The 27559-nt window shown below is 37.3% G+C and overlaps 1 protein-coding gene and 1 non-coding gene across 2 annotated transcripts in view; one reads left to right on the top strand and one right to left on the bottom strand.

Moving 5' to 3' along the window:
* The window catches only part of ZNF624 (zinc finger protein 624), a 48019-nt gene extending 24207 nt beyond the window's left edge, over positions 1 to 23812 (top strand). The window contains 9 exon segments of the mRNA XM_045572361.1: positions 2621 to 2704; positions 4831 to 4893; positions 15735 to 15865; positions 16403 to 16407; positions 16749 to 16835; positions 20288 to 20703; positions 20705 to 21428; positions 21431 to 21933; positions 21935 to 23812. Of these exon segments, the coding sequence (XP_045428317.1) occupies positions 2672 to 2704; positions 4831 to 4893; positions 15735 to 15865; positions 16403 to 16407; positions 16749 to 16835; positions 20288 to 20703; positions 20705 to 21428; positions 21431 to 21933; positions 21935 to 22504 (2532 nt within the window). The 5' untranslated portion in view covers positions 2621 to 2671 and the 3' untranslated portion in view covers positions 22505 to 23812.
* Positions 10385 to 10503, bottom strand: LOC118704712. The gene has a single exon (XR_004983493.1). It is a non-coding gene; the product is annotated as a small nucleolar RNA SNORD22 (small nucleolar RNA).
* Positions 23813 to 27559: the final 3747 nt, after the last annotated feature.

The following is a 27559-nucleotide window of genomic DNA, read 5'->3' as shown; positions in this document are numbered from 1 at the left end:
GAGACTGGGTGTTGGAAGGCAATGAGCAGTCTCTGCTATGTTGGCCGACTTAAGTATTCTGCTGTTTGAGTCCATTTTAGAAAATTTTTAACAAAAATTGTTCTTTGGGATTTTTTTTCTCATACTGTTTTATGACATTTTATCTTGTTTCTGTTTGGCTTATTGGTATTTTTTTTCTTTTTGACTTGTCTGTGGCTTCTATATTTCAATATTTAGAGAATCAGCTTCTGCCTTTGACAGCTATTTTTGTTTGATTATTTTCTTATTCATTGGTTTATTTCTTTATTGTTTCTTCTTTATGGCTTGTTAATTATTTCTCTTCAGTTGAATGTTTAATATTTTCATTAATTCTAAAATTTTTTACTGAAAGTATTTAGGGATATAAATTTATTCTCTTTAAAGCTTTGGCCAAGACCAGTTTGGCTCAGTGAATAGAGTGTCGGCTTGGGGACTGAAGGGACCCGGGTTGGATTCCGGTCAAGGGCATGTACCTTGGTTGCAGGCATATCCCCAGTAGGGGTGTGCAAGAGGCAGCTGATCGATGACTCTCCTTCATCGATGTTTCTAGCTCTCTCCCTTCCTCTCTGTACAAAATCAATAAAATATATTATAAAAAAAAAAAAAGCTTTGGCAGCAACCCATGCATTTTAAATCTATAATATTCTTATTTTCTAACTCAAAGTTCTCTCTCTGACTTACTAGCTATTTAGGAAGGTTTACTTTAATTTCCAGGTGTTATGGGGTTTTCCCTTCTCCCTTCAAACTTCCATTTATATTTGTAATTCTACCATATCATGGTTAGAAAATGTAGTGTATTCCATTTCTTCTTTATTTATATTTTCCTTGGTCAGTAACATTAATTTCAGCAAGTGCTGCATGAATGCTTGAAAATAACTTTTGAGTGCATGTTTCAATATACTACTCTATATCTCTAATGTTCTTTGAATTTATAATAGCCTTGCTTTATTTATTATAATTCTTGTTTTTCAGAAGATAGTCATATCATTTCAGATTAGATTAAAATTTGCTATGTTTATTGAGCAAAAGCTCAGTACTGAATCTTAGGGAAGCCAGGTGTCCATTCAGGGCAGGAGCAGATTTGACAGGTTAAGCAGACAGTCTCTAGCAGAGGGGCCAGGCAACTGCTGCTAACAAGCTGAGTTCCTCTTTAGTTCCGCATGGTTGCTTACTGATTTGGTCTTTAGAAAGAATCCTCAGACCTTCTGGTCAGGATGTCTGCTTTTCCTGTTGATTTACAAACAATTGTTTTTTAAGACATTGTTGCTGTGGCCCAGTCCAAAGGTTATTTTACGTAGTTCAAATATTCCTAAGGTTCAAGGAATAAGAGGTATCAGGTAGCCCTAGCTGGTTTGGCTCACTGGATAGACTGTAGGGGTGTCAAACTCAATCAGAGAAGGGGCCAAAATTTAAAATCCAGCCTAAATCGCGGGCCGAATGGTTTACTGAACAGTCATAAACTGTCATTGTGATGGAAACGCAGCGGAGTGCAGTGATGACAGCGCGGTGCGGGCCACATTGCAAGGCCTGGCCGGACGGATTTGGCCCGAGGGCCTTGTGTTTGACACATGTGGGATAGAGCATCAGCTTGTAGACTGAAAGGTCCCAGGTTCAATTCTGGTCAAGGGCACATACCTGAGTTGTAGGCTTGATCCCAATGGTGCAGGAAATGATCCCATCTCTCTCATCATTGATGTTTCTATCTCTCTTTCCCTCTCCCTTCTTCTCTGAAATCAATAAAGATATTTTTTTAAAGAATCATTATAAAAAAGAAAAAGAGGTAGCAGGTAGTTGCTCTGTCTCCATTTTCACATCACAAGCTGATTTAGTGGGAAAGGTGTGATGTGAGATGCCATGTCCCGCGTGGCTTGGGTTCAAGACCTGGAGAAGGGTCACAGGCAAATGACAAGACTAGATAAGAAATAAGAATTTGGAAATCATGGGGGGCCAGGCAGAGAGTCCAACTCTAAGGAAGGACTTGGCTGGTGCTCAGGCCCTGCCAACCTTCTATTCAATTTTAGATACACATATTGCCCTTAGACAGGCAATTCTGGTAACAGTCAGACTATCTTAAAGGTCAGTAAATATTTACTCTGAGACTATTTGGTCAGGAAATTGCTTGAGTCACCATTGTCTCAACTAAACAATTAGTGCATAGCTTTGGCCCTTGCCAGAGCTCAAGGTTCACCAGCATTCTAGGCTCCTTGTTTATACTTTTCTGAAAGTGAAGACAATGGGTAGCTTCCAACATTGTGGATGTTGGAATTAGACTGATTTGGAGTCCTGGATGGCTTAGGATAAGTAAATTAATTTTTCTAATCCTTAGTTTTCTCATTTATACATATAATTCCCATTGGCTTGATGTGAAGATCAAATGAGAAGTATTTTAAAAGCTTCTTGCACAATGTTTGGCCTCCTATGTGTGACTACATTTAATAGTAATAAAAATCTCAAGATCTCCAGGAGAAAAAAAATCTGATCTTGGGGGTTAATACTGTGTTCTTCATGGAAGTCATACTTACTTGCATGTCAGGACTCCAACAAGGTAGGTCTGAGATTGCCAAGGCAGGACTGGTTTTCATGGCTTATTTCTCTTTCTCAGACATGTCTGTAGGACTCTACTCCTAAGGAGGGGAACAAAAAGGCAGAGATCATGGCTGCTGTGATTTCTTCAGCTGGATCTCTGGTAAGTTTGGGTTTCCTTTGTTTCTGATCTGCTGTCTGGGTTTGAAGGCGTCTTTTCCTGAAGTCTTGTGACTTCTCTACCTTGCCCACATTTTTCCTGGTAACTGAATCCAGTTGTTTGATTTGTGAGTAAAGGCTGCAATCTATAGGAAGATTCAACACACATACTGAAGCAAATTTCAAGATCTTTTAAAAAATATTAGGGCTATCTTTAGATATGATGGGCAGTCTGAGAATTTACTTACGATGTTAAATGTGTATTGTTTCCAGGAGATTTCACTGATTTATGGGGTAGCCAAATGGGATATTTTTCTATTGGAAAATTTCACTTAGAAAATTTTGGGGAAAAATAAATGTACACACACACACACACACACACACACACACACACACTCAGTCTCTTAATTCATAGGGAGCATTCCCCTTGTGCCCACTCTCAGTGATTTCCTCTTTTTTACTCATTAAGAAGTGATGAAGCATAATAGATGACATGGAGAAAAGAAGAAGTTTAAGACACAGTACATAGCTATAGGCAGCTTACAATTTCATTGAGATGAGGCACAAAAGAAATAGTTACCTAATTTATTTTGGTAAGTAATAGCTGCTTAGCAATATGATAAAGATGATGAGTTCTATGTAAGGGAAAAAATGGGAATTTAGTATACGCTAAATTGGTCATGGAAAGCTCATGGGGATAGATTCAATCTGGTATTCAATTATAAATAGGAGTTTAAATTATTAAAGTATTTGTGAAGGTACTTCAAGTGAGAAAGGAGTTAGGGCAAGATTCAGGCAGAGAAACAGTGGGTGAGCTGGTGGTTCAAGATGGAAAATTGAAAAATAGTGGAAATGAGATATTTAAGCTGAATTTTTTAATGTTTCTCTGAAGACATTGAAGTGTGTGTGTGCGCGCGTGCGCATGCGCATGCACAGGTGTTTGAGATGGGTATTAATGTGATAAAAGCTGTGTTTTAGCAGTGACTTTTGAAATATACAGATTCAGAAGAAAGGTACTGCCTACAAATAGAATTTGTTATGGTATGATCCATAATAACCTGTAGTAGTGATCTCTTATTCTTCGTAGTCATATATATAACATGTAACTAGTCCTTAAAACATACCCTTGAAAAGATTAATAAAAGCAAAAATATTAGACTTAATTAGTAGACCCAAAGTATCTGTCTACTAGTAGTATTGGCCTGATCAAACCCATCCCTCATTATCAGAGGTTGAAGTTCATATCATTGTACCAACTTGGGAGGGGAGAGTTAAGATAACGTTTTTCTCAATGAAATTTAAGTAAATACCTTTACTCATATATTTTTTAAATGACTCAAAATCTAAAATTGATAAGCGCTACAAGAATGTATAGTAAAATTTCATTTCATCTATAAAATCAGGCCCTTGTAGAGAGACAGTTTCTAAGGTTTGGAAGAAAACAATGTTATGAGAGGTCCCTGAAAATATTTCCTTAGTACCAAGACGTGCTGCCCTCCCCAACACTGTAATGATCCAACTGTAGAAAACAGATGATGTTGATAGATTTTGAATATTATTCTTGAGCAAGATGGATGCTTTCTGAGGAATAGAGTCCATCCCCTTATGAAAAAGGAGAATTATGTAGTATCTAAAGGCCTCTTATTGTAAGTTTAGTTTTATCTTGATAGGTTCTTTGTTAAAAGCCTATTGTGTGTCTGTGTGTGTGTGTGTGTGTGTGTGTGTGTGTTAATAGTTTCAAACAAGGTGAAAGGAGATTATGACTGGATGTTACTTTGGGACCTTGATATCAGCCAGCCCTAAATAAAACAGTAAAAGAGGTCATCCCATATATACTACATCCACAGTGGACTGTGGGTGCTTTTTGAGGCTCTGTAGGAGGTTAGAGGCAGCCTATTATTGAGTGTTCTTATCCTGTATCCCTGTAGGGGTGTCGAACTCAATCAGAGAAGGGGCCAAAATCTAAAATCCAGCCTAAATCGCGGGCCGAATGGTTTACTGAACAGTCATAAACTGTCATTGTGATGGAAACGCAGCGGAGTGCAGTGATGACAGCGCGGTGCGGGCCACATTGCAAGGCCTGGCGGGACGGATTTGGCCCGAGGGCCTTGTGTTTGACACATGTGCTAGAGTCCTGAAGTTTCCCAGCCAGATGAAGATCATCTTCAGGCAGAAGAACCAGAATTGGTAAAGGTATGTAAGGGAAATAAATAGAATGCTCTTTTACTGCCCCCAACTTATAATGTTCGCAGTCCATTGCATGTTCACAATTAATACCATCCTAAGTGATAGCTATTGTAATCCCAGGGCTGGTAGCATTAATTTGACAAGTTTCATTTCTCTCAGTACTGGCAGCCATAATTGGCAGATAGTCACATCATAATTGCTAATGAAGTATCCTGTATCACATGGTCTGATTCTTGCTTCACATTGCAAGACCCAATACATTAAAAATATCAAGAATACATCAACATCAGTTCCTATTCATCCTTAAGATGAGTTTAATTTGTTTAGATTGCGAAAGGGTGCAGGCCAGGCTGCGAGACCCACTAATGCATAAATCCATGCACCAGCCCTCTACTAGTATTTTATTTTATTTATTTTTTTCTTTTTCTTTTTTTAGTTTTTCTTTTTTCTTTTTTCTTTCTTTTTTATTTTTTTTACAAACCCTTGTGTTGAGGCCTGACTTTCAATAGATCGCAGCGAGGGAGCTGCTCTGCTACGTACAAAACCCTGACCCAGAAGCAGGTTGTCTACGAATGGTTTACTGCCAGGTTCCCCACAAACGTGTGTTGCGTGAAGGGCGTGGTGGCACATCCCGTTTCCCAGGACGAAGGGTTCTCTGCATAGGACCCAGATTCTGACACGCAGCGGAGCACGCCGCGCCACCGTGGTGAGGCTGGTGGATGCCACTGCCCGCCAGCGGGGACTGCGAGGGAGATATCCGAGACCAACGAAGGCTCTGCCTGGGCGGGATTCTGACTTAGAGGCGTTCAGTCATAATCCCACAGATGGTCTAGTAGTATTTTAAAATTAAAACATACATGTGATTGGCGCCAGCAAGAGCTTTACATGTATCATACATACATGAATCAGTGTTTATTTTTAAATTGCCAGTGAGTGTCGTGTACCGGCTGGTCGGTTGGATGGTTGAGCAGTCAATGAATAAATCACGATGTGGTCCATGTTGAATGTCAACAAAAACAACCAAATTCACAATTGACAATGACAGATTGAACACATGTGTGCAATTGGCACCAGCAAGCGTTTTATATGTATCATGCATGTGTGGGTCAATGTTTATTTTTAAATTGCTAGTGCAGGTCATGTACCAGCCAGATCGTCAGTGCTTATATAGAGATGTTTTTGAAAATTATACTTTGAAAGTTTCAAAAAATTTTATTCCAAATATGGTTTGTGTAAATATGAGTTTTCCTTTTTGTTTTTATGAGAAAATACATCCTGAGGTTCAGTCTTTACATTAATTTTTTGAAACATTACTGGACCAATGCTTCTTAAAGTGTTCTTTAACATATGTCTCTTTAGACTTTAATATAAGTTATGTGTTAGTTCAGACTTTGAATTATGAACCTTAGGAAAATACCATAATTTTCTATATGGTTTCTTTTTGTTCTCCTGACAGAGTGAGTCCTTGGCAGAAGATTAATTCTCTCTGGCTCTTCCTTAATTTCTGCATTCTGTTTATAAGCACTGAAGTTAGCTTTAATTATAATTTGAGTAGAACCAATTATTTAATAATTTTTAATATTTCTATTTCTGCCCCCCCCCCCCAAAAAAAAAGCAGATGGAATTGTGTTGAATCTGTTCATCAGTTTTGGGACTATTGCTATCTTAACAATATTAAGTTTTCCAATAGTATATGGGATGTATTCTTATTTTGTGTGTGGGGAGAGAGGGTTCTTTTAGTGATGTTTTGTATTTTTCAGTATACAAGTCTTGCATATCTTTTGTTAATTTATTCCTGGGGTGGTTTTTTGTTTGTTTTTTTTTTGGTGGAAGTTGGGTGTTAGTTGCTACTTTGAGTAGATTTTTTTTTCTACATTTCTTTATTGAATGCTCATTGCTAGTGTGTAAAAATAATTGACTTAAGTATATTGATCTTGTATCCTGATCCTTGCTGAACTAGTTTTAGTTCTTACAGGTTTTTGTGTATGTGTATGTGTGGGTTTTCCATATGCAAGAAAATGTCATCTCTAAATAGAGATGATATCATTTGCAAATAGAAATGTGTTCCTTTCCAATCTAGATACCTTTTATTTCTCTTTCTTGTCTAATTTCCCTTACAGTACAACGTTGCAGTGAGAAAAGAGGACATCTTTGTTTTTATGGTCTCGGGAGTAATGTATATGACTGTTCACTAAAGTTTGATGTTAGATTTGGGTTTTCATAGATAGTCTTAATCATATTGACAAAGTTTGCTTCTATTTCTGGTTTATTCAATTTTGTCAAATACTTTTTCTGAGTCTGTTAAGATGATTGTGTGATTTCTGTTCTTTATTCTATTGATATTAATATGGTGTATTACTTTGATTGATTTTCAGATAGTAGATCAACTTTGTATTCCTGGACAAATCCAATTTGGCTGTGGTATTTATGATTGCTTATTTGTTTCTGGATTCAGTTTGCTAGAGCTTTGTTGAGAATTCTGTGTATCCTATCTAATAAAGAGGGAATATGCTAATCGACTGCCCCACCCTCAAAGATGGTGGCACCCACCGCCAGAAGATGGCGGCGCCCACTCCCCTCAGCCCCTGGGGCAGCAGGCGGGCCCAATAGCTCTGCATGCGTACCTATGGAGTCCCCCAGTCCTCTCAGCCCTTAAGGGCCAGCCCGACTGCAGGCAAGCTTCAGATGGCAGCTCCCCAGCCTCCCAGGGCTGCCCAAGGCTCAGGTACCCAGGGCCAGCCAAGGCTTGCGCTGCCGGCAGTGGCAGCAACAGCAGAAGTGTGATGGGGCGTTGCCTTCCTCTGATCATCGGGTTGCCTCCTGCCCCTAAGGGCTCCCAGACTATGAATGGGGGCAGGCGAGGCTGAGGGACCCGTCCTCCAGTGCATGAATTTTCATGCACCAGGCCTCTAGTATGTTCATAAGAGATATTGGCCTGTGGTGTTCTGTAATGTCCTTTTTCTACTTTGGTAATACTGGCACCATAGAATGAGTTGGGAATTATCAATATTTCCTTTTATTTTTTGAAAGAGTTAGTGAAGGATTTTTGTTAATTCTTCTGAAAATGTTTGGTAGATCTCACCAGTGAAGCCATTTGAACCTGGACTTTTATTTATAGGGAGTTAATTTATATATCTATTTAGATTTTCTTTGCCTTGAGTCAGTTTTGGTAGTTTGCATCTTACTAGGAATCTGTCTATTTTTTTCATCTACGTTATCTAATTTGTTGGCATATACCGTATTTTTCGGACCATAAGACGCTCCGGACCATAAGACGCACCAGTTTTTAGAGAAGGGAAATGAAGAAAAAAAGATTCTGAAACAAATAGCGTCCTAAAATATTTTATGTGCATTAAAACCCAACATCACAGTCATAAACACATGTAATCAACCCTGTAAAGTAAACAGCAGCATTTAGAACCATTTCAGAGCCGGGCAAGCACACAGAGACCACACAGAGCCGGGCAAGTAAAAAAACTTTTTTTTTAAAGTATATGTGTAGGCTATATTTGGACCATAAGACGCAGGGACTTTTTCCCCCCACTCTGGGGGGGGAAAAGTGCGTCTTATGGTCCGAAAAATATGATAGTTGTTCATATTAGTCCTTTATAATCCTATTATTTCTATAAGGTAATGTCTCCTTTTTCGTGTCTGACTTCAGTCATTTGAGTCTTCTTTTCTTTCTTAGTCAATCCAAGTGTTTGTCATTTTGTAATCTTTTCAAATAACCAAACTTTGCATTTGTTGATTTTCTCTTTTGTCTTTCTATTCTCTATTTTGTTTATCTTCATTCTAATTTTTTTGTTGTTGAAATTGGATTCCTGAAACTCATTCATAAGGGCTGGATCAGACGGCAGGAACACGGCAGGCAGGTAGTTCAGTGCAGAGGCAGGCAGTTCAGTTCAGGTTTCTCCCTGAAGTGCAGTTTGTGTGAAATGCCCCTGTGTAGAAAGAATGTTAGCTTTTTTGTGACTTTTATCCCTCTTAGCCACCAGGAGCCCCTCTTGGTCAGTATCTTCTTTCCACAAAATTTATTGGAACTTGTTTTGTGTCCTACCATATTGTCACTCCTGGAGAATATTCATGTACACTTGCAAAAAAATATATGTTCTGCTGTTGTTGAGTGTCTTGGTGTTGTATAGATGTCTAGCTTGTTCATAGTATTTTATTCAAGTTATCTCTTTCCTTGCTGATCCTATGCATTGTTGTTCTATCCATTATTGAAAATGGTCCGGGACCAGTTTGGCTCAGTGGATAGAGCGTCGGCCTGGGGACTGGAAGGTCCTGGTTCAATTCCGGTCAAGGGCATGTATCTTGGTTGCGGGCACATCCCTGGTAGGGGGTGTGCAAGAGGCAGCTGGTCAATGTTTCTCTCTCATCGACGTTTCTAGCTCTCTATCCCCCTCTCTTCCTCTCTGTAAAAAATCAATAAAATATATTTAAAATATATACATATATTTTTTAATATATTTTATGTATATATTTTATTTCTTTAGTTATCTTTACTGGTATTTTTTCTTCATATAGGTTTGTGTTACTATCTAATACTTTCCCTATTGAGGATTCAGTCATTACATAAAAAGTCTTTAGATCAGGACCTGACAAATCCTTTCATTTCACTTGAGGGATACCCTTTAATATTTATTGTAGGCCCCAGATCTGGTAGCAGTGAATTCTCTCAGTTTTTGTTTATAATTTTTAAGGATATTTTGCTGCATATAGAATTCTTTGTTGATATTTTTTTCTTTCAGCATTCTGGATGTTATATCACTGCCTCATAGCATCAATGATGTCTGATGAGAAATTAGCTGACAGTCTATTGAGGATCCCTTGTACATTGAGTCCCTTCTCTCTTGCTGCTTTGAAGATTCTCTCTTTGTCTTTTACCATTTGATTGTGATATATCTAGGCATGGATCTCTTTGATTTTGTCCTAGTTGGTGTTTATTGAGATTCTTGTATATGAATGTTAGTTAATGTTTTTCATCAAATTAAGGAAGTTTTGTGCCATTATGTCTTTAAGTTTTCTTTCTGCCCATTTCTTTCTTTCCTCTCCTTGGACTCCCAATATTGGTATTCTTGTTGACCTACAGAATCTCTGTTCATTTTTTTTTCATTCTTTTTTACTTCTGGTGCACAGTCAGGATAATCTCAATTGATCTTTCTTCAAGGTCACCAATTATTTTTTCTGCCTGATTATCTTCGTCTGTTCAGGCTTCCGTAGCAAGACACAGCAGATTGGATGGCTTATAAACAACAAAAGAAATTTTTGAAGTTTAAAAAAAAAACACTTTTATTTAGAAAGACTGAAATGGTTGTGTGTTAATTTGAACAGCTATTTTATATAAGAAATGACTTGAAACTTTCCTTTTTGATATCTCCCAAGAGTTGGATTCCATTATGCATGCTTTGTTCTTTCATTAGGCCTAAAAAAATACAATACACAGTGTTTTTTTCAAGTGATTCCTTCTCCCTTTCTATGTTTAAAAATTCATATGATCCCTGTTCCTTCTACAACAAACTTTCTGCTTCTTCCCCAGCCAGCCCTGTGGGCTCCCCTTTACAGGCTCTGGGACTAGGACAAGAGGCAAGACACATGCCTGTTTCCTAAATGGGATGAAATTTATTTCTCATCGTTCTGGAGACTAGACGTTCAAAATCAGGGTGCCAGCTTGGCCAGATGAGGGCTCTCATCTAAAGTCACAGACTTTTCATCATTCGTTACATGGTAGATGGACCTAGAGGTCTCTCTGGAGTCTCTTTTTTTGTAAGACCCTAATCTCATTCATGAGAGTCTTACCTTCATGACTTAATCACTTCCCAAAGGCACCATCTCTTAAGACCATTACATTTGGGCAATAGGATTTCACCGTATCAATTTGGGAGACACAAATATTCAGACCATTGTGCTATTCAAATTTGCTGTTTCCTTTCACTGAAACTTTCTAGTGAATATTTCATTTAATTTGTGTTATTGTATCAACTCTATAATTTCTATTTAATGAGATATCATCATTTCTTTTAATTTTTAGACCTGGTTTTCTTTACATTTTTCAATATATTTATAACAGTTTTTATTTATTGAGTATAACTTCTTGCCTTCCTCAACAGTTTCCATTGTTGGTGTGTTTGTTTGTTTGTTTGTTTATCTTGCTTTTACTATTTTGGTCCATGCCTTTCCTTTTCTTTGTGTGTCTTGTAATTTTTGTTGAAAATATAGTATTTTAAATAATACAATGTGGCCACTCTGGAAATCAGATTCTCCCCTCACCAAGATTTGTTGTTGCAATTTGTTGTAGTTACTGCTGCTGCTATTTTGTTTATTTAGTGACTCTTCTGGACTAATTCAGTAAAGATTGTATTCTATATCATGTATGGCCACTGAAATCTCTGATTAACATAGTAATTAGTTAATGATTGGACATAGATTTCCTTAAAATCATAAGCCACTAAATCTTCCAGCATTTACCAAAGGGCTTTTGTTTGTGTTTGACATATCTTCTACTCTTAAACAGGCAGTTTACAACTTTGACTTACCCTTTACTTCTTGCTTGTAGAGAACTTCAAAGTAAACCAGAGGTGAGAGCTAAAGGCCTTCTTGGATTTTTCCTGGGGATTAGCTCTTAATTGCAAAAGAAAACAGCTACCATGTTTCCCCAAAAATAAGACATCCTTCGAAAATAAGACCTAGTGCATGGAAAGATATCCCCTGAAAATAAGACCTAGCACAACTTTGGGAGAAAAAATTATAAGACACTGTCTTATTTTGGGGGAAACGGTAGTAAATTTATTGTAATTTTAAAAAAATTATTGTAATATTTGTGTGAAATGATTAGCAATAGAGTTTATGAACTGTAGTCTCCCACATTAGCCATATTTTATCATTAGCAAAATTATATAAAACATGCTTTGCAAAGTTTGAGATGCAAATAAAAGATTTAAATAGTTTAATAGGCATATGTATCTGACAGAAAACACTCCTGAGATAATGTGTTTCTTCTGATATAGAGCACACCTTAGCCAAATACTATATAATTTGAGACCTTTGCGTCATTAGTCAGTTAATAAGGGATCTTAATTTACTAGATCATTGAGTACAGTGATTAACAAGCCATGAGCCAAACTGCCTGGGTTTGAACCTAGACTTTGTCTCCTTGTGAACTTGGGCAACGCACTTACCCTCTCCATGCCTCAATTTCCTTATCTGTAGACTAGAGGCCTGATGCATGAAATTTGTGCAAGAATAGGCCGCCTTCTCCTGGCTGGTAGCACCAGCTTCCCTCTGGCATCCTGGACCCAGGCTTCCCTCACAGCCCCAGCTTCATCTAGAAGGTTGTCCAAAAGGACGTTGGTCTAATTAGCATATTACACTTTGGTTATTATAGATGATAATACTTTCCCTATTGAGGATTCAGTCATTACATAAAAAGTCTTTAGATCAGGACCTGACAAATAATATGCACTATACTTATACAGAAGTAGAGAGTGTAGTTTGATGAATCTTGATGAATCTATTGCCATCTTCAACAATTATCAATTCATGGAAAATCTTATTTTTTGTCTATAACCCTAATTATTTTGAAGCACATATAATATAATATAATCTATAACAGATTCTTTTTTAATGTTAAGTATACAATTGACTCTTTAACAATTCAGGGGTTAGGGGCATCAATATCCCTGCTGTGAAACATCTGCATATAACTTTTGATTCTCAAAAAATTTAACTACTGTTGACCAGAAGTATTACTGATAACACAGTCAATTAACACGTTATATATTAGACATATTATACATTGTATTCTTACAATAAAGTAAGCTAGATAAAAGAAAATGTTATTAAGAAAATTATAAGGGGAAGAACCCAAGATGGCAGCATAGGTAAATATCTAAACTGCTGCCTTGCACAACAATTTCAAAACTACAACTAAAAGACAAAACATCTATCACCCAGAACCACAGGAAAGCTGGCTGAGTGAAAGTTCTACAAATAGAAGGAAAGAGAAAAGAATATTCAGTGCACAAACTCTAAAAAGCAGAGGTACAGAGGTGCGTGCGATCTGGGCTGGCAGCGGGCGTTGCTTTCTTCAATCCCAAGGGGGACAAGCTCCCAATTTCTCTGAAATCCATTTGCTGGGGAGATGCGTGGGACCCAAACTCCTATGGGGAGAAGCTGGACTGTTTGCCATCAGATCAGAAAGTGAGGGTGGCTTGTTTGCAGAGCTGCTCGCAAGAATAATTGTTTGCTGTGCTGGGGACGCAGTTGGAGGCTTGGAGGCGCAGGGACAGCTGGCTGGCTGGGAGCTATCGCTGTTTGCCACACCCTAGCCTGAGATTGCTTTTTCAGTCTCTCTGTAGTTCACTATTGGTGTATAGAAATGCCATAGATTTCTTAGTGTTAATTTTGTATCCTCCTACATTGCTGAATTCATTTACTAAGTCTAATAATTTTTTATGGAGTCCTTAGGGTTTCCTATGTACAGTATCATGTCATCTGTGAATAAGGACAGCTTTACTTCTTTTCCAATTTGGAAGCCTTTTATTTCTTCTTCTTGTCTAATCGCAGTGGCTAGTACTTCCAATACTATGTAGAACAGGAGTGGTGAGAGTGAGGATCCCTGTCTTGTTCCTGTTCTTAGAGGAAATGGTTTTAATTTTTGCCCATTGAGTATGATGTTGGCTATGGGTAAATCATATATGGTTTTTATTACATTGAGGTCTAATCCTTCTATTCCCACCTTGTTGAGGATTTTTATCAAGAAAGGGTGTTGGATTTTGTCAAATACTTTTTCCACATCAATTGATATGACTATGTGATTTTTATCTCTCAATTTGTTTATGTGATGTATCACATTTATTGATTTGCAGATATTGTACCATCCTTGCATTCCTGGGATAAACCCTACTTGGTCATGGTGTATGATCTTTCTTATGTACTGCTGGATCCAATTTGCTAGAATTTTGTTGAGGATTTTGGCATCTATGTTCATGAGGGATATTGGCCTGTAATTCTCTTTCATTGTGCTGTCTTTATCTGATTCTGGCTTCATAGAAGGATTTTGGAAGTGTTCTTCCTCTTGAATTTTTTGGAATAGTCTGAGAAGGTATGTTTTAGTTCTTCCTTGAATGTTTGGTAAAAATCCCCAGTGAAGCCGTTTGGTCCTGAGCTTTTGTTTGGTGGAAGCTTTTTTATGACTGTTTCAATTTTTTCCCATAGTTATTGGCCTATTGAGATGTTTAGATTCTTCCTGATTGAGTTTTGGAAGGTTGTATTTTTCTAGGAATGTGTCCATTTCCTCCCTATTGTCCAGTTGTTGGAATAGAGTTGTTCATAGTATTTTTTAACAATCCTTTCTATTTCTCTGGGGTCTGTTGTTATTTCTATTCTTTCATTTCTGATTTTGTTTATTTGAGTACTCTTTCTGCTTCTTGGTTAGCCTTGCTAGAGGTTCATCAATCTTGTTTATCCTTTCAAAGAACTAGCTCTTGCTTTCATTGATTTTTTGTTTTTGGTTTTGGTTTTTTTGTTTGTTTGTTTTTGTCCCTATGTCATTTATTTCTGCTCTAATCTTTTTTATATCCATCCTTCTGCTTACAGTAGGCTTTTCTTGTTGCTCTTTCTAATTATTTAAGCTGTAAAGTTAGATGATTTACTACCATTTTTTCTCGTGTTTTTTTTTTTTTTTGGGGGGGGGGGGGGTAGGCCTGTAGAGCTATAAACTTCCCTCTCAGGACTGCTTTCATAGATTTTTGAATTGTTGTGTTTTTATTGTCGTTAGTTTCCAGGTTGTTTTTAATTTCTTCTTTGATCTCTTTGGTAGCCCAATCATTGTTTAATAGCAAGTGTTTGGATTTTTTAGATTGTTTTTATTGTAGCTTATTTTTAATATTATGCCATTGTGGTCTGAGAAGATGCTTGATATGATTTCAGTCTTCTTGAATTTGGGGAGACTTTGCTTGTGACCTAATATGTGGTCTAATTTTGCAAATGTCCCATGTGCACCTCCCAGACCACCTGTTCTACATGTATATCCTTGGCTTTGGTATGAAATGTTTTGAAGATGTCAATTTTGTTTATTTTTAGAGCAAATAGGCTTATAGATTATTTTGAATTTAAGTATTTCTTTTATAATACTATATTCACATGGTTCAAAAGTAAATCTTCAAAACAAGAAATTTTCAGTGGACTCTGGCTTTTATTCCAGTTTCCTGCTCTCTATTTTCTTTTAGTAGCTAAGATTAAATTTTTTATGGTAGATTCTTTTATTTTTACACAGTTGCACATATATTTCATATTCTGACCAAAGAAATTCCACAAAGTTCAGTGATTTTTTTTATTTTCAGAGAGAGAGCTTATAATCTTTTTCTCTTATCTGAATGACAAAATTTATCTTTTGATAAGCCATATTTTATAGATTGGAACTGAAAAAGCGTTTATATTATACATAAGCCAGAGTTTTTAAAAAGAAAGGATGCTTTGGGTGAAAACTAGTAGCTGTTATCAAATATTATAAAAACTTTATAGGGAAGGGGGAAAGCATGCTGTGTGACTCCAGATAATATAGTAGGACCAATTTTTTTTTTGAAGTTATAGAAAGCCAGATTTGAATTAATCTGAAAAATAAATCCTGCTAGTAGATAAAACTAAAAATAGAATGGGCTTCTTCTTAAGGCTTTAAGTTCTTGTCACTGGGAAGATTCATACATTCTTTAAAGGTTGAATTTATTAACTTCTATAGTCATTTGGTGATTCTGATTTCTGAAGTTCTTCCTCACTTCTGTATGAATTATTCTGCCTAATAGGTCTTATTAAATAGTCTCTGGGTGATCATGATGTTTTTATTTTAGGAATCAGTGACATTTAAAGATGTGGCTATAGACTTCACATTGGAAGAGTGGAGGTTGATGGACCCTACACAGAGGGGCCTGCACAGGGATGTGATGCTAGAGAATTATAGGAATCTTGTCTCCCTGGGTAAGTATATGCATCTACCCATTTGACCAGGTTTGCTGAATTTGGGCATTAAAATCTCATAATCTTAGGAGCATATTGTTGAGAGTTGGCTATTTCTTACTCTTAACTAAATTGTCTACCCATTATAGAGTAAGAAATATATATTTCATTGGAATCTTATAGATTGTTGACAATTCCTCAGATTTAGAACTAAAGTTTTTTCTAGTCACTCTCATAAGTATCTTTTTGTTCCTTTTCTTTCTTAGTAGATTATTCTCATGATCTGTTATCCCAACAAACTTGGGGCCATAGTGTTGAACTTCAAAATACCTTTGTAATTCTCTGTGACACCCATTATACAGTAGAACGTTCTACTGGTGGGAATGGTCCACTTCAGTGCTATTCTGTATGCCAAGCACTAGCCATTTGAGCACTTCAAATATGGCTAGTCTAATTGAAGAACTAAGTTTTAAATTCTATGTAATTTGCCGAAATCGGTTTGGCTCAGTGGATAGAGCATCGGCCTGTGGACTGAAGGGTCTCAGGTTCAATTCCGGTCAAGGGCATGTACCTTGGTTGCGGGCACATCCCCAGTGGGGGGTGTGCAAGAGGCAGCTGATCGATGATTCTCTGTCATCGATGTTTCTGTCTATCCCTCTCTCTTCCTCTCTGTAAAAAATCAATAAAATATATTTTAAAAATTATGTAATTTTAACTAATTCAAATTTAAATAGCTACATGAAACTATTGACAATTGTTATTGGACAGCATATCTCTAGAACTTCTACAATAGCCACTCTACACAGGAGATTAAGAGCTGAGACTGAATTTGACGATAGTTCTCATAGACACAATCAAATCCTATTCTTTTTTTTTTTTCTTTTTTTCTTTTTTTTCTTTTTGAACAGTTTCCAAACCAGATATGATATCTCGTTTGGAAGATAAAAAAGTACCATGGGTGGTAGTGAGAGAAATTTCAAGAGTCCCCTATCCATGTGAGTTCATAAGAACCAGGAAGATGGGATTTATTCCATGGATGAGTCAGAATATCTGAAATATTTTAGAGAGTATCTTTTCTCAAAGCTATCTCAGAGGAAAAGATTTTTTCTCTTCCTCTGTCCGTATACCTTTCTTCCTCTCCCTCAATTTCCTTCTCTTTTTCCCCTCTCCCCCGCTCTTAGTCCTCTACTTTTAGTTCCTGTCTATCCTATTTTGCTTTCTTGGATTAATGATTTTTTTAATTGAACCTTTATTGTTGAAACTATTACATATGTTCCCTTTACACCCCCCCCCATTGACCCCTTCTAGCCCACCCTCTGCCCCAGGCCTTCACCACACTATTGTCTAGGTCCATGGGTTATGCATATATGCATAGAAATTCTTTGGTTGATCTTTTCCCACCCAGCCACCCACCCCTATCTTCCCTCTGAGATTCCACAGTCTGTTTCATACTTCTGTGTCTCTGAATCTATTTTGTTCATCAGTTCATTAGATGCCACATATGAGTGAGATCATGTGATACTTGTATTTCTCTGACTGGCTTATTTCACTTAGCATAATACTCTCCAGGTCCCCCCATGCTGTCTCAAAGGGTAAGAGATCCTTCTTTTTTTACTGCTGTATAGTTGTCTATGGTATAAATGTACCATAGCTTTTTTTATCCACTCGGCTATTAATTGGCACTTGGGCTGTTTCCAGATCTTAGCTATTGTAAATTGTGCTGCTATGAACATAGGGATGCATACATTCTTGGATTTTAATTACTGTTCCTTTATTCCTTCTTTATTCTAACATACATAAAATATTCCTTTCAGTTCTATTGTCTCCAATTAAATTTATAATTTTTTCTTTGTTTAATCATTATCTCATATGGTTTTCATTTATTGATTTTTCTGAAAGTGCTTTCTTGAGAATCAACACTGATTTATTTTAAGCTAAATATACTTGGTCTTTATTTTACTTTCTTCATCTTTAAGCCTGCAGAAACATTAAGGGTTCTTTTTTAAAAAATATATATTTTATTGATTTTTTTACAGAGAAGAAGGGAGAGAGATAGAGAGCTAGAAACATCGATGAGAGAGAAACATCGACCAGCTGCCTCTTGCACACCCCCTATTGTGGATGTGCCCGCAACCCAGGTACATGCCTTTGACCGGAATCGAACCTGGGACCTTTCAGTCCGCAGACTGACGCTCTACCGCTGAGCCAAACCGGTTTCGGCCATTAGGGGTTCTTAATTGAGAATACAAATAAGCTTGGATATCATGGACAATCTCTCAGATTTGGATTTTCAAATAATTAAGAACACAAACAAAAAAATCAGTTGAGAATCAAAATATTTATATAATCAGTGTTTATTAAACATCTGTATACTGCAAACTGGGTTAGTGTTTCATGAAAAGACTGTGTATGCAAAGCAGCCCCCAAATTCCAAAGGATTTGAGAGGCCAAAGAACAAAGCAGACAAGTCTGGCTTGTCAATTTAAAGAGTGTTAATAGGGAGCTTACAGAAACACAGGCCTAGGTGGGTGCTGGACAGCATAGATCCTTGCCCCATTCACCCCCCAGACCACCTGTTCTATAACTTCCTAAGAAATGTACCTATTACTATAAAAGGAATACAAGGTGATATAGGACAACAAAAGGACTTGATAATGGAGGCTCTAGCCCCAGGACAAGCTCAACATTAAGGGCACCTTTCATAGGATGAAGGACTAGTGGTAGAGGAAGGATTAATGGTAATTCACAATTAACCTGGAGTCTCTATACACATTCATGGTTTTCCCAAGGGGAAAAGGGATGGGGTTAAGGGCTCAGAAAGATCAGTTTTAAGATGGAGTCAACTATACATGCACAGTTAAGTACTAGTCTACAGCAGTAAGATGGACCAGGTCCCTGCCCTCATGAAGATTACTTTTTAAGAAATAATAAGTAAGTGAACAAAAAACAAGCTAAATAGTGATAGTAATAACTTTTAGTTGTGAGATAAACTGGGAGGTATGAAAGAATAACCGGGATGGGAAATGTGATTGCCATCTTCAGATAGTATGATCAAGGAAGGCTTCTGAGGATAACATTCAAGTGGAAACTTGAAGGATGAGAAAAAGCCAGCCATAGGAAGAGGAAAAGAGGAACCTTCCAGGCAAATAACCTGATACAGAAAAGAATGTAATGTGTTCTAGAAACCAACAGAAGCTGCTATGATGAAGCATAAGTGTGTGGGAGACTGGGATAGAATAAGATTAGAGACACAGGAGACTGTCTATTTAGGGGTTTGTAGATGATGTTAAGAAGTATGGATTTTAATCAAAGTGAGTGTGAAAGCATTGAAAGATTTTAATCAATGATAACCCTGTTTATGGAAATTGAATTTAAGAGCATAAGAGATTGTTAAAATTATTCTAGGCAAGAGATCATTGATTAAGTATGATAGTAGTGAAGATGGAAAGAAATAAGTGTGTTCTATTTCATTTAAGTATTCATTTTATTATGATGCCATCCATACTTGCTTATGTGTTACTTATGTTGTTTTATATATTAGTTATTCTTTTTAAAAAGAGTGAATGAAAAGTAGATATTGGAGATATCCCATGGGAGCTAAAGCTACTAAAGTATCTAAAAAGATAAAAGAGGATGGAAAGGGGGGGAATCTAGAATGGAATAAAAGGAAGGCCACCTCCCCTGTTGTATCACTAGAAAAGATGGAGAAGATATAGGTCAACTGGTAGTGGGAAGATGGAGGTATTTTATTTTAATAGCACCTGTATTTTAAATAAAATGTAAAGCTAGACCATCAATTTATTGTGACAACAATAAAGAGTTGAGAGAGGGGTAAAGTTATATATTTTATGGTACATAGAATTCACCAGGAAAGCCATGTTGACCTGAAGTTTTTATTGTGCAAGGATTTTAATTACGGCTTCTATTCTATTGTAATTATAGAACTTTTCCTATTTCTTTTTGTTTCAATAAATTAAGTTTATCTAGGGATTGCTCTATCTAATCTAACAACATTTAAATTTTATGGCATACTGTCCTCTGCTGATCTTTTAAATGTCTATGTGGGTCTCTCCCTCTCCCTTTCCCTCTTCTTCTCTTCAATTCTCTATAAATCAATGAAAAGAGCTTCCTACGGAGAGGATTTTTTAAAAGAGAAATTGAAGTTGACTCTAAAGAGAATGAGAAGAGAAATATTTGAGAGACTTAGATTCTAGGAGCATTACCATAAATTACTTTTTTGAATAGATAAAAACTTCTTGAATTTACTATTTTGGTTCATTTCCCAACCAGCCTCCCTTAACTTTAACTCCTTCTTCCTAGAAAACAAGGTGAATTTGCAAGCAGTTAAAAACAACATATTCATTGTCAGCCCAAGTTTTCCTCTTATTCAGTTCAGTGATAACATAGAAAATGGATTCATTTGATTTTTCTTTTCCCCCTCCCCCAGAGTTGGAGACCAAACCAGCAACCAAGAATGCTATACTAACAGAGGATATCTTTGAGGATTTGTCACAGGAGACCATAGTAGAGAAACTTGCAGAGAATGTCCTATGGGACTCCAGAATGGGAGGATTATGGAGATGGAATGACAGAATTTTGAGACTGCAAAATAGTCAGGAGAGTCAGAGCCAAAGAATAGTTACACAGAAGAAAGTTCACACTTGCCAAAAAGGCATTAAATTTGGGTCTATTTATTGTCCATAACCAGGAGTTATCACAGAAGAGTTCCACAGCAAATGCCAAAATAATGAGGAAAATTTCACAGAGAATTTAGATTTGAATACAGATACCCATTTGGGGAAGAAATATTGCAAGAATACAGAAGGCAGCAATGCTATAAGGTCTACTTCAGAACTTAATTTAGGGGGGGGAAAGCAATAATAAAGAAAAACCCTATAAATGTAGTACATGTGAAAAGGCCTTTTGTTATAGGTCATTACTCATTCAACATCAGAGAACTCACACTAAAGAAAAATCTTATGAATGTAATGAATGTGGGAAAATGTTTAGTCAGCCTTCATATCTTAGTCAACATAAAAAAATTCACACTGGATAAAAACCCTATAAGTGTAACAAATGTGGAAAGGCCTTTATTGCTTCTTCATCACTGATGGTACATCAGAGAATTTATACTAAGGAAAAACCTTATCAGTGTAATATCTGTGGAAAATCTTTTAACCAGTGTGCACGCCTTAATCAGCACCAGAGAATTCAAACTGGAGAGAAGCTCTATAAATGTAGTGAATGTGGAAAGGCTTTTAGTGATTAATCAAAACTTGCACGACATCAAGAAACTCACAATGGAGAGAAATCCTACAAATGTAATGATTGTGGGAAAGCCTTCAGAAATAAGTCATATCTTAGTGTATATCTGAAGACCCATACTGAAGAGAAACCGTATAAATGTAATGAGTGTGGGAAATCCTTTAAAAATACCACATTTTTTAATGTTCATCAGAGAGTTCATACTGGAGAGAAGCCCTTTAGATGTAATGAATGTGGAAAAGCCTATAGAAGTAATTCAAGCCTTATTGTACATATAAGAACTCATACTGGGGAAAAACCCTATGAATGTAATGAATGTGGGAAAGCAATCATATAGCAAATTTCACAGAACATCAGAGAATTCATACGGGAGAAAAACCTTATAAATGTAATGAATGTGGGAAAGCATTCATTAATTATTCATGCCTTACAGTACACCACAGAATGCATACAGGAGAGAAACCTTATAAATGTAGTGAATGTGGAAAGACCTTCATACGTTCCTCATCTCTAATTATACATCAACGAATTCACACTGAAGAGAAACCTTATCTATGTGATGAATGTGGGGAATCTTTCAGAATAAAATCACACTTAACTGTACATCAGAGGGTTCATACAGGAGAGAAACCATATAAATGTACTGACTGTGAAAGGGCATTCACTAAAATGGTAAATCTTGAGGAGCATCAGAAAATTCATACTGGAGTGAAACCCTATAAATGCTGTGATTGTGGAAAATTCTTCAGGACTAAGTCATACCTTATTGTACATCAAAGGACCCATACTGGAGAAAAACCATATAAATGTAATGAATGTGAGACAGCATTTTACTAATACATCACAGCTTACTGTGCACCAAAGAAGGCATACTGGAGAAAAACCCTATAAATGTAATGAATGTGGGAAGGTTTTCACAAGTAACTCAGGATTTAATACCCATCAGAGAACACATACCGGAGAGAAACCATTTAAATGTAATGACTGTGGGAAAGCATTTAGCCAGATGATATATGTCACAGAACATCAGAAAATCCATAGTGGAGAGAAACCCTAAAAATGTAATGTGTGTGGAAAAGCCTTCAGGAGAGGTTCATACCTTACAGTACATTGGAGAACACATACTGGAGAAAAGCCCTATACATGTAAAGAATGTGGAAAAGGTTGTATTACCCTCTCACAACTAACTCTACATCAGCGAATTCATACTGGGGAGAAGTCCTATAAACGTGAAGAATGTGGAAAAGCCTTCAGAACAAACTCAGACTTTACTGTACACCTGAGGATGCATACTGGAGAAAACCCCTATAAATGTAATGACTGTGGAAAAACCTTTAAGAGTAGCTCAAGCCTTATTGTACATCAAAGAGTACATCAGAGAGAAACTCAGTTAATATAAAGAATAATAAGCTATCCAATTGTCTATAAGAAAAGTCATAATCTGTATATATAATGAATGTGGGAAGACTTTTAGGAATCGATTTGCCAGAAAAAAAAAAAACAGAAAAAGATAGTCTATAAACATATGAATGAGGAAAACAATCACATTAAATCTTGTAAGTTATAAGAAAATTCACAATGGTGTGCAATAATGGACAAATAAAAACCTTCATCCAGATTTGATACTTTATTCATATAACAGGTTATCTTTAATGAATTGCCTATATACTTCTGCCTGTTTTTTCTATTGGTTTGTCTGTCTAATAAATCTGGAAGTGCTCTTATATATTTTAGATATTCATCCTTTGTCATCTGTGTTGCAGTTGTTTTTCTTAATCTAGCATTTGTCTTTATATTTTTATATAATAGAAGTCACCATATTTTTATTTTTATAGTAAAATATATATTTTTTATTTTTCCTTTTTTTCTTGATGTACTATTTTAGTTAAAGGGTCTCCTTAATTCCTAGGTTATACATAGTATCCTAAATTTGTTTCTAAGATTCTGATAACTTTATTTTTTACATTGAAGTCTTTAACCCTTCTTGGCTGGCAGGCTATTGATAGAAGATAAACTGAAAATGGCCATTAACCTATGAAAATATTATGAACTTAAGTAGTTCAGGGAAATGCAAATTACAACACCCTCTCAGATATCACTTTAACTTCATGGAGTTGGCAAAATTAAAAGATCTTTAGTGAGTGGTGTTCGGGAAACCATGTACTCTTACCAAAAAGTTAAAAATAAAAAGCTTTGACCCAGAAGTCTGTCCCATAGAAATAACAGCATTAATGCATAAAAATACACATAAAGACAAAATAGGAGAATGGTTGGATGAATTGTGATATATCCTGATGTGTGGAATAGCATGAGAGTAATTTTTAAATGAGTTATATCTACAATAATTGATTCCAATGTATTTCCATAATCTTTAGTAAGTAACAGATATGTATATGTATATTTTATTTTTGTTAAATAATTACACCCATTTCTATTTGTGTGAGATTAGATGGAAGCAGGTATGGAAGAATCTACACCAGACAGTTAACATTGGTTAACTTGAAGGGAGGCAGAGAAGAGGAGAAATAGGTGATGAGTAAGGGAAAAGACAGTAAAAAGAGAAATGAAAGTGCAGCATGTGTGGAACAAAATTCTATGTAAAATTATGTATTTGTGTGAGCTTTTGAAAGCCATGAATGAAGGAGTGGTCTCCAAAATTAATGATGGCTTTTTCAGAGTTGGTGGAGTATCAAGTGTTTATTGTTTACCTTTCTGCACTTTCTTTTTTGTTTGTTTGTTTGTTTGTTTGTTTTTCTTTCCAGTGAACGTGTAATATTTATATGAACAGGAAAAACCTATTTTTCTTGTGAAGCTAATTCATCGGACACCTGCTATATGCTAGGCATCACCCTGGATGCTGGGTATACATTGGTGCGGGGAGGTGTGGGATATACATTGGTCATGGATCTAAGAATGTTGGAATTGGTTTTGATGCTGCCTAGATTCCAAAGTTACACAGTACCTCATTCCCCTAACCCTCTGTTTCATTTGCAGTAGGTAATAGAAATTTTATATAGATGAAAAACATATCCAAGAATATCTAGACTACTGCCCATCCTGTATAGAAGAAGACTACAAGTCTCAAAAATTCCACTTTCAACATTGTGCCAAAATAAAGGTCATAATGGTAACAAGTTCTGTGTATAGCCTCACAGAATATTGGAGTATATAGCGAGGAAATAGACCAGGATTCCCAAGTCCACATTGAAAGCTAAAAATACTGAGAGTCCTGGGAAACTAGAAGCTGTGAATCTGATACCAGAAGGCTCTAACAGACCATTGGCCTGATACCCAGAGAGAACAAAGCATGATGAGCTATGCTTCAGTGAAGACTGAAGGAAAGAAAGTCAGATGTCCCTCTTATGATGTGTACAATGAACAAGTACATCTATACTAATAAAAGGGTAACATGCTAATTAATCAGGTTGACCAGACATCTTCCAGTCGTCTGGTCCTCCCAGACAAAGCCACAGTGGTGGGGGCCGAAACAGAGGCGGTTAGGTGTGATTAGGCCAGCAGGGGAGGACAGTTAGGGGTGATAAGGCCAGCAGGCAGAGGCAATTAGGGGTGATCAGGCTGGCAGGCAGGTGAGCAGTTAGGAGACAGCAGTCCGGGATTGGATTATAAGAGGGTTGTCTGGCTACCGGGATCAGGTCTTAACCAGCAGTAAGACATTCCCCAAGGGGTCCTGGATTGGAGAGGGTGCAGGCCAGGCTGAGGTGATCCTTATGTACTGGGTCTCTAATGTTTAATATTGGGAAGGGGATAGTGGATAAATTATATGAGCTATCTCCCATTATAAATAATTTGACATTGCAGTAAAATGACCATTTCTGGTTAAATTTTAATAGTGAAATCTATTAACTATTACTAAGAGACTTACCTTCTTTGGATATAACATACCACTCTCTGATAGGAAAGTCTGAGGATTAAACCTTGAAATACTATCCTTAAAACCTCTGCTGTCATTATAAAATAGTCATGAAATGTACAGTACAGCACAGGAAATATGGTCTATATTAAATTGTAATAACAATGGGTGATGCCAGTTGGACAGCTAGACTTATTAATGGGACCACTCTTTTATACTAATAAAAGAGAAAGATGCACATTAACCATACCTCCGTGACACCCACCAGCCAATTAGGAGTGAGTATGCAAATTAACCCAACAAATATGCGTTAATTTCCCTACGCAGGTGCCGAGCAAGTAGCCTGGGTGCTAGGAACATTTTCGGGAACCAGGCCACTCCTAGCCTTTAGACCCGTACATAGGCCCTGAGCGGCCAGGGTCCCAGAACACCCCCAGCCATTCCAGGCCTACAAACACAGGCTCTGAGGGGGAAGATGTTCCTGCCCTTGGCCACTTGTGTGTGCACCAGTGCCAAGCAGCAGCTCAGGTCCATAGCCCTCGCCTGGTGCACACAACACAGGGCTTCTACCTTGGGGGTGTGCCCACCCCACCCCCGGCCATGGGACATGCTCCTAGCCCAGTGGACTTAACACAGGGGGGTCCTCTGCTCATGAGCTGCAGAGGAAATACCTTTTTAAAAAAATATTTTTATTGATTTTTTTAAAGAGAAGAGGGGAGAGAGAATCCAAGATGGCTGCCCAGGTAAACACCTAGCCGCAGCCACACACAACAATTTCAATAAAATTCAACTAAAATATAAAATGGACATTACCCAGAACTACAGGAAAGTTGACTGACTAGAAATTCTACAATGAGAAGCAAGGAGAAAACCAGAAGGAAGCACGGAGGAGCTGTAAAAGCCTAAGGTATGGAGACACACAGTGCGTGTGGAGAAGAGGGAGCCGGAGAGGAAGGAGGCTGAGTGCCTGGCTGGCATTCCCTAGCGGGAAGGAGATAAAAGCTTCCGACTGTGTTGGGCCCCAGTTCCGACTGCTCTGAACCCCAGGTCTAGGCCAGACCCCGGGGACCCAGGCTCAAACAGAGGGAGCTGGGCTGTAAGGCGGAACCCCAGGGAGCGGTGAAAGGCAGTCCCAGAGGCGTGAACATTGTGCGCAGAGAAGGGACGGTTGGCTGTGCTGCAGAATTGCCCTGGCGGGAAGGAGACAGGGGCTCCAAACTGCTCTGAATGCCACCTCCAATACCACTACCAACTGAACTGTTTGGGGAGAGCCTAGACTGTTTGGTAGCAGGTGAAAATCGAGGGCACCTTTCTCTCAGAGGCACTTGCAACAAGTACTGAAGGACCCTGAGACCCAGGAGCCGCATAGGTGGGGCTGACGGAAGCCAAGGCCATAGGCTCCACCCTGAAACTCCGCCCCATCTGTAGCTGCGAAATGCGACAACGGAATAGATCACAAACGAAAGAAATGGAGGACAAAAAGTGACTGGATATAGAGTTCAAATCTAGGCTTATAAGGTTTTTCAAGAATTTCCTAGAAAAGATTGACAAGACCTATGAGGTTATGAAAAGAGATCAACTAGAATTAATAAGGAATCAACAAGAAATGATAAGGGATCAACAAGAAATAAAGAATACATTGTCTGAAATAAAAAATATTATACAGAGTCCTAAAAACAGAATGCAAGATCGCAAGAATCAAGGCAAAGATTTGGAACATAAAGAGCCAGAAGATACTCCTCCACAGAAGCTAGAAGGCAAAAGAATCCAGAAAATTGAAGGTAATGTAAGAAACCTCTGGGACAACTTCAAGCGAACCAACATCAGAATTATGGGGGTCCCAGAAGATGAGAGAGAGCAAGATATTGAAAACATACTAAAAGAAATAGTGACAGAAAACTTCTCCCACCTGGTGAAAGAATTAGACTTACAAGTCCAGGAAGCGCACAGAACTCCAAACAAAAGGAATCCAAAGAGGACCACACCAAGACAAATCATAATTAAAATTCCAAGAGCAAAAGACAAAGAGAGAACATTAAAAGCAGCAAGAGCAAAGAAGCTCTGAAAGGTCTATAAAGGAGCACCTATATGATTGTCAGCTGATTTCTCAACAGAAACCATGCAGGCCAGACAGGAATGGCAAGAAATATTCAAGGTGATGAATAGTAAGAACCTACAGCCAAAGATAATCTATCCAGCAAAGCTATCACTCAGAATCAAAGGTCAGATAAAGAGCTTCACTAATAATAATGATAATAATAATAATAATAATAATAATAATAATAATAAAAAGCTAAAGGAGTTCATCAGCACCAAACCAGAATTATATGAATTGCTGAAGGGGGTTCTTTCAGAAGAGAAAGTAAATAAAGATAAAAATTATGAACAACAAATACGTAAACTATCAACAAGTGAATCTAAAAACCAAGGAAATTAAAAAAAAAATCTGATGAACAATATTAACTGTTGAATATAATAGAATCAGAGGTATGGAAGGGGAGTGAACTGATGATTCTTGGGGAAAAGGGGAGAGGGGGATGTGGGAAGAGACTGAACATAAACTGTGCACCTATGGATGAAGAC

This window comes from Pipistrellus kuhlii, unplaced genomic scaffold, assembly GCF_014108245.1.
Source record: "Pipistrellus kuhlii isolate mPipKuh1 unplaced genomic scaffold, mPipKuh1.p scaffold_m20_p_45, whole genome shotgun sequence".
NCBI lineage: Eukaryota > Metazoa > Chordata > Mammalia > Chiroptera > Vespertilionidae > Pipistrellus > Pipistrellus kuhlii.
The sequence above is the reverse complement of the archived record's forward strand: the minus strand, read 5'-3'. Positions and strand labels throughout refer to the sequence as shown.